Source organism: Pinus tabuliformis, chromosome 2_2, assembly GCF_031772625.1.
Source record: "Pinus tabuliformis cultivar Carrire ecotype Pingquan chromosome 2_2, CPIR1, whole genome shotgun sequence".
In the NCBI taxonomy this organism is placed as follows: domain Eukaryota; kingdom Viridiplantae; phylum Streptophyta; class Pinopsida; order Pinales; family Pinaceae; genus Pinus; species Pinus tabuliformis.
Window position 1 is genome coordinate 490,420,160 of NC_142300.1, and position 8,349 is coordinate 490,428,508.

General features: G+C 40.0%; 1 protein-coding gene across 1 annotated transcript; it reads left to right on the forward strand.

Annotated features, from left to right (window-relative positions):
• Nucleotides 1–1,458: 1,458 nt before the first annotated feature.
• LOC149193513 (putative UPF0481 protein At3g02645) lies at nt 1,459–8,111 on the forward strand. Its single transcript, XM_089407341.1, has 2 exons — nt 1,459–1,946; nt 6,878–8,111. The coding sequence occupies exons 1-2, from the start codon at nt 1,459–1,461 to the stop codon at nt 8,109–8,111; spliced, it is 1,722 nt and encodes a 573-aa protein (XP_089263467.1).
• Nucleotides 8,112–8,349: the final 238 nt, after the last annotated feature.

An 8,349-nucleotide genomic window follows, 5' to 3' on the forward strand; every position in this document is an offset into this window, starting at 1 on the left:
AATGTGTTGCTCTCTTTGTTGCACCTCCTACATTTCTTCCCAATCCCCTTCCTTAATCTGTAATTCTGACAAATGTAATTTTGTTATTTTTGTGTCGGCAATAACCAAAGACACCAGTTGTCTTGGCTTTTCTTTAGGCTTCCTACTGTTTAGAGCAAGGCTTGTGCCAACTCTTAAGTCCGTGACGCTATATTTTGTTGCAGTGATGATGTATTTTGTTGACACTTATGCTATGATAATATAATGAGTGTTTTTTACCAACAAAAGGAAAAATTATGCAATTGGATAAGGATACACCTTGAGTGGGCCTAATGATTAAGAGCATGTGTTTCCTCCTAAGAAGTCACATGTTCAAAATGAAAAAGGGTTAGAACATGTATGCCTTCATAAATTTAACAATTAAATAAAATAATAATAATAATATAATAAAATATAATAATTTTAATTTAATAATTTAAATAATATCATAAGATATTTTATTTAAATTCCTCTCCTTATATAACGTTTTAATTTAGTTAATTGAGATAATCTAATTAATGATTAAAGACCCAGTGTTCTGATTGGTAAATAGAAAGGGTGTTATTTTATGTATAAAAAAATGAGCAAATCCAAAAGTCTATCTCATATTTATAATGTTTAATAAAAAACACTAATCACGTGGCTCGTCACGGAAGGTGTACAAATTGTACATTGCTAGTGTTGAGCCAACATAATGAGATAACGAAGACAACCACGCGGTAATTAGGTACGCAAATAAGGCCAACAAATTTGATGGTCAAACGATTGTGATAGTTTCTGCGCCACATATTGCCGTAGATGACACACTAACGCACCTTTGAACACAACGCAGACTCACGGTCTCCAACCTACCTTTGAACGTAGGGTCACGGTCTACAGTCACGGTCACGGTCTCCAACGTACCGTTTACTCTACTGTAGTGAACGTGCAAAAACACTCAAAATTACGAAGTGTTCATGAGACGGAAAGCAATCAAATCTACTACGTTTGCATGAGACGGGAAATTTAGTACATAAAGCGTTTGCCTAATTATTAACTTTCGGTGATTTTGGGTGGAATTTGGAAAAATAATTTATAGTGACAGTTTGTTTCAGCTTTATTATTTAAAATAAGTTATTCTTTTAGTAAATGAATCCAACCTTCAGAAAATCCTAACCGTTGATTTTACTTATTTTACTTATTTTAAGTGAATTCTTTACCAGAATGGTAAGCGGGAGAAACAAATGTGAAATAACACAACGCTGGAATTTATTTGTCTGAATGAAACAACGGATTGCAATGTACGAAATTCAAAAACCTGTGGATAGGAATGGCTTAGGACCCACGACATCAGCCCACTGAATTCGATATAAGGCTGCAAAGTCTCTCAACTCTGGCAGATACATTTCGAAATTTTGCTCCACTATTTTTTCTGTGGCTACTTTTCTCCGACCCGAAAAAATGGAATCCAACAACACTGATGCTGCTCAAATGAACATAGACGAGGATATTTGGGTTATTCAGAAGACGAAGATCGCTGAGGATAGTTGGGTTATTCAAATTAAGCAAGCTCTCGACGCTCTTCAAGAAGAAGAGGAGGAGAATGTGAAGGGGTTCTGTTTCTCCGTGTTTAATGTGCCAAAAGAGTTATTGGCAGACAGGCCAGAAGCCTACATTCCTCAAATGGTTTCCATCGGTCCCTCTCACCACTGGAGATCTGAGCTCCATGATATGGACCACTACAAATTGGCAACTGCTTGCAGATTTGAGAAAAAAATGAAGGGTCTAGCAAAGTTTCAGTCGGTCATTGTGGAGGAATTTAAAAAATATGATTGGCATGTCCGGAGCTGCTACCACAAGTTCATAGTCTATAAAGAAGAGACCTTCGCGTGGATCATGGCTCTGGACGCCGTCTTCCTTTTTCATTGTTTGCAGTTTTATGTCAGACTGTTGGTGTACATGCACTTAGACTAGCTGTGTTGGTGTACATGCACCTAGATTAGCTCCAGTTAACTTATTGCTTGCATGTGGCACATGTACACATTAACATAAGATAAAGCACACTTAGCTTTAGTTAGCTTTAGTTATTGCATGTACAACTAAGCTTAACTTAGTTGCTTTTATGTATTTATTCCAAAAACTAATATTGTAGAATCAATTTATTCTTTTCTCAATTCTTGCTCGCTTCCTTCCTTCTCTTGCAAGCTTGTTTATTGTTTTGCAGATCTAGATCTGTGTATCTCAAAAATCTTACATGGTATCAGAGCACAGGGATTTGTAATCAGTGCACAAGCAATTTTATTTGCAGGTTCAGAAAATTGAAGCAACAAAAAAGAATGGAGTCTAAATTGGAGTTTCCACAATCGACAATTCTCACTCCATATAATTATTTCGAATGGAAGCCAAAGATTCAACTTCATCTCAGAAGTAGAGGCTTATTTCGAATAACCATGGAAACGGAAGTTGAACCAACATCGGCAATGGAGAAAACAAGATATTTCAATCGCATGGACGACGCCTTCGGCATCCTATGTTTATCTATTTCTCCGACACTGCTATTTCATGTTGAATCATGTTCAACTCCAAATGAAGTATGGGAAATTTTGGAAGGATTGTTTGGAAAACAGGATGAAATGCAAGGTCACATTCTCGAAAATGAGTTAAACTCATTAGATCCGAGAAACTTTGAGAACATTCAAGATTTTTTCACAAGGTATAAAGCCTTGTTGGTTCAGCTGAAAGGATGCGGGATCGACAAATCCAAGCAAGAAAATCAGTTGATTCTTTCCATTTTATCAAAACTTGGTCCAGAGTATGCAATATTCGTCTCTACATTCCACACAGTCAGATCTGCAACTGGTGCAGCTTGGAAGATGCCCTCACTGGATTCTTTTATTCAGTCTTTGATGCATGAGCAAGATAAGCTCATCAAAATGGGCACACTTAAAAATTCCAAAGGGAAAGGCAAATTCTAAAGACCATCAGAAAGGAAAAGGGAAGAAGGATTTTGATCCAAGAAAGGGAGGACATCCCAAACCCCCTAATGGATCATTGGCTCAAAGGAAAGGAAAGGAACGAAAGGGAAATCAATGTGCAATTATTGCCACCGTGGTTTTCATCCTGAATCTGCATGCATGAAGAAGACTATAGATCTTATGGCGCAGACACTCCAGCAACACAATCTTGGAGACCACATTCCTGAGAATGCTAAGAAGAAGTCTGGAGAAAAAGCACCAGATCCAAGAGGTAACGGGCATGCTTTGATTGCTCTTCATTCTGCACCACAAGAATGGATCATCGATTCAGGAGCTTCACATCATATGGCTTCTTCAAAGGAATCATTTTCTTCTCTACATGCATACTCAGGTCCTCCCATTCTCATGGGGGATAATTCTACAGTTGCAGCAACTGGACAAGGAAGAGTGCAATTCGAAGATGGAAGTTTTGAAAATGTCTTGCATATTCCAAGGCTTTCTATGAATCTTCTCTCAGTGTATCAGATGACACACACAGGCAGCGAAAGGAAAGTGGAATTTACCCCAGATTCCTTGAGCATTTATGACATGCAAACCAATTTGAAGATTGCATCTGGCAAGGTAAATGATCAATCTCATCTGTATACATTTTCTGATTTTGTTCCTCAATCAGATTCTATTTTGCTACTTACGCATGCAAATGAAGAAAGTAGGATTTGGCACGAGAGATTTGGGCACTTGAATTTCAGATATATGCAACAGCTTAGTAAGCAAGGGATGGTCAAAGGATTGCCAACCATTGAATTTTCAGATGGTGTTTGTAATGGATGTGCTCTTGGAAAGCATCCAAAAGAAAAATTCGAGAAGGGGCATGCATGGAGAGCCTCTTCACCTTTGGAACTTGTACACAGTGATCTCATGGGTCCATTTCCGGTGCTTTCAATGAGCAAAGCAAGATATGTGTTGTCATTTATAGATGATTACACGAGATTCACTTGGGTTTACTTCTTGAAACTCAAGTCTGAAGTTTTTCAACATCTAAAGATTTTCAAAGCGCACGCGGAAAATCAGTCTAGAAAACGCATCAAAATACTCCGCACAGATAATGGGACAGAATATGTCAACAAAGATATCAAGAATCTTTGTGATGAAGCAGGCATACAGTTGCAGCATACAGTTCCTTACACTCCATAGCAAAATGGCTTGGCTGAAAGGAAAAATCGATCTTTGAAAGAGATGGCTAATTGCATGTTGCATGCAAGATCTCTTCCGTCGAAATTGTGGGCCGAAGCTATTAATTGTGCCTCATACATCCAGAACAGATCTCCTCATAAATCTGTTACTAGAAAAACACCTTTTGAGGCTTGGACTGGCATGCAACCTGAAGTTAGTCATTTCCGCATTTTTGGATCTCGAGCATGGGCCCGCATTCCTCCAGAGAAGAGAAAGGCTTTGGAGCCTCAAAGCAAAGCATGCATGTTTGTTGGATATTCTGATGAAGTCAAAGGGTACAGATTGCTTGATATCCACACTGAAGAGCTCTTTATTGAAAGGAGTGTAAAATTTGACGAAGATATTTCGCATGCACCAGTAGATGAACTTGTTACCAAATTTTCATCACCACTCATTGATGAGTATGCAGATGAAACTTCAGACCAGCATTCTGATGAAGATGAGTCTTTTCATGTGACCCCTGTTGGACCACCAGTTGTTGAACATCGAGATCATACTTCTGCATGTAGTTCGGAAGATTCTCGACCACCTTCAACACAAAAATGGCGCAGCATGAGTGATATCCTTGATGATCCTGCCTCTATCCCTCTGTTTGAGGAAGATCCGCAAGCACTCTTAGCTATGGAGCCATCCATGCCATGCATGCTTATATGATGCATGGATCTGATCCACAAACTTATGCAGAAGCAAATGGGCATCCTGAATGGGAAGCCGCCATGGATGAGGAATATAACTCTCTCATTGAGAACCAGACTTGGGATTTGGTTCTGCTACCTTCAAATCGCAAACTTGTGAGATGCAAGTGGGTTTACCGGACCAAGAAAGCATCAAATGGCCAAGTTAGTCGATATAAGGCACGATTGGTAGCAAAAGGTTTTCAGCAAGTACATGGTGTTGACTATGATGAGACTTTTGCTCCAGTGGCAAAAATGGATTCCATTCGGCTAGCTCTCTCCATTGCAGCAGCAAGAGGATGGGAGGTGCATCATATGGATGTGAAGAATGCCTTTCTTCATGGTGATCTCGAGGAGGAAATCTACATGGAGCAGCCACCGGGATACATGCAAAATTCATCTCTGGTATGAAAACTAAATAAATCTCTCTATGGCCTCAAGCAGGCACCTAGAGCATGGTATGCAAAGATGGATTCTTATTTGTTATCTCAAAATTTTGTACGTTGCAAATCTGATTCCAATGTTTATTTTCTGAAGAAAATTGACTCCTTGTTGATCACAGTACTCTACGTAGATGATCTTTTGATAACGGGTAGTTCAGCTTCTGTCATTACTAACATCAAAACTGCATTGCATAAGCAGTTTTCTATGACAGACATGGGCTTGCTAAATTTCTTCCTTGGACTAAAGATCCATCAGCGTGATTCTGGCATTACCATTTCTCAACCAATATATGCCAGAGATCTTTTGGCACGATTTCACATGAGTGACTGCAAGCCAGTAGCCACACCTTTCTTATCAGGGATAAAGCTTGAGAATGGCAAAGACACACAATTGGTTGATTGCACATTGTATCGCCAGCTTGTGGGAAGTCTTCTTTATCTCACTCACTCCCGTCCTGATCTCTCCTATGCTGTCAGAGCAGTTTCCAGATACATGCAGGAGCCACATGAGTTACACTGGAATGCTGCAAAGCGCATCCTTCGATATGTCCAGGGGACAATCACCTATGGGATTCATTATGCATCCAATTGTTCTTTGAATCTCATCGGGTTCACAGATTCAGACTGGGCTGGCGACACTATTGATCGCAATTCTACTTCCGGTTATGTACTTAGTTTGGGATCCGGCCCAATTTGTTGGTCAAGTAAGAAGCAGGCTACCATTGCTTTATCATTAGCAGAGGCCGAGTATAGAGGAGCAGTCAATGCCACTATTCAGGCAATTTGGCTACAACATTTCCTATCTAAGCTTGGGATTAGTGTCCATCATCCAACTGTCATCTGGTGCGATAATCAAAGTACGCTAAAGTTTTGTAGAGATCCAGTGCAGCGGCAGCGTACCAAACACATCGAGATCCACATGCACTTCATTAGAGAACTCATTCATGATGGGATCATCGATCTTCAGTACTGTCCTAGTTCTGAGCAGATTGTTGACATCTTCACCAAGACTTTCCCTGAGCAAAAGTTTCGATTCCTGCGAGATCGTCTCGGGGTGAAGGACACGACTGCCTAGTAGTTGTATTTTCTCTACTTTTGCATTATATTTTGAGGGGGGGTTTTCTTCCCACTGGGTTTTCCCTCTTTCCTCCTTTTTATGCATTGTATATGGGTACCTAAAATGGCCATGTTGCCGGGACTCATTCATTTTGCATCACACTCACCCAAGTTATGCTTAAGGGGGGGTGTTGGTGTACATGCACTTAGACTAGCTGTGTTGGTGTACATGCACCTAGATTAGCTCCAGTTAACTTATTGCTTGCATGTGGCACATGTACACATTAACATAAGATAAAGCACACTTAGCTTTAGTTAGCTTTACTTATTGCATGTACAACTAAGATTAACTTAGTTGCTTTTATGTATTTATTCCAAAAACTAATATTGTAGAATCAATTTATTCTTTTCTCAATTCTTGCTCGCTTCCTTCCTTCTCTTGCAAGCTTTTTTATTGTTTTGCAAATCTAGATCTGTGTATCTCAAAAATCTTACACAGACATGCCGACCAAAGCTTCCACTTGGAAGTAAAATCGTTGGGCCGTGTCTTAGATCTGACTGGCACCAGTGCCTTCTACAACTCTATTCTCAGAGATTTGATGATGCTCGAAAATCAGATGCCACTTTTCCTAATGTTAAAGCTTTTGGAGTTGGAGTTGGGTTGTGAAGCCAACGCAGAGCAGAGGCTCTCCAGGCTGTTGTGTCTAATGGTCCAAGAACTATCGCCTTTCAGTTTCAAGCTGCCAGAGAGTGGAAATCTCTGTATCAACGAAAGGCGGCACATGTTGGAGGTGCTGTACTACTGTATTGTGCCTTGTACAGACAATCAAATTCCAATTCGATTTGATGAAAGAAAGGATACTCCTTATCCAACAGACATGTCAGCCGTGGCTCCAACTCTAATTGAGGAAAAAGATGATTCGCCTGATCCAGCTATCAGTTCAACCATTAAGGATGCCTTCAGCATGCTCTGGCAAACTCTCTCTTCTATGAACGTTGGCGTCGCTCGATTTCTCATGATGTTACTTTGGCAAGTGCTGAACTCGAAGCCTTCGCAATTTGTGATGAAGATGCCCTTTCTTCTTATTCTGAGTACGTTTAAAAGGCTCGAAAATGATGGAGTCACAACCGGCGAAGAATCGTCTGTTAAGATCATACAGCCCTCTCCACACGAATTGAATATTCCTTCTGTGGCTGATTTACATTTTGCAGGAGTCAAATTCTCTCCTTCAGATGGCGATCTCGGCACAATACAATTTGACGAGAAAAGGGCCACGCTTTACCTCCCGAGAGTAAATTCAGACAATAACACAGAGGTAATCCTCAGAAATCATGTGGCATTCGAAGCTTCTGTTGCGCCTGGTGCGCTTGTTTTGCGGCGTTATACTGATTTCATGAATGGTATGATCGACGGAGTAAAAGATGTGAAATTGCTGAGAGAGAGCGGGATTATTTGTAAGCACCTCAAAAGTGACGGAGAAGTTGCCAGCCTATGGAACAGCATGGGTAAGTGCGTTCGTCCAAAAGATGCTGGATATTTGGACAAAGTAATAAAAGATTTAAATGAATATTATAGTAGAAAATGGAAGGTTCTGGTGGTAGAGTTTGTGAATAATCATATTTTCAGCTCATGGAAATTCCTCTCTCTTGTAGCTGCAGTGATACTTTTGATCACTACTTGCTTGCAAGCATACTGCTCTGTCTATAACTACAAAAACTGGGTAAAACAATAGAGTTACGAACCAGAATCTTGGACGCTGTACTTGAGAATGAAACCCTGCAGCAGCGAAATGGAAGAGTGGCGTTTCTAATATTTCTGTTGGTCTGTTCTATGTGTGATTGTGGATTGATTTCAGCATCGCTGCAACCCTGAGAAGGGCAGGTTTTTTTATTATGTACCATGTGAGAAACATCCCATTTGTAATTCGTTCACTTTAGAGGAAATGTAAAAATCCGTAATTAAATAAGTTT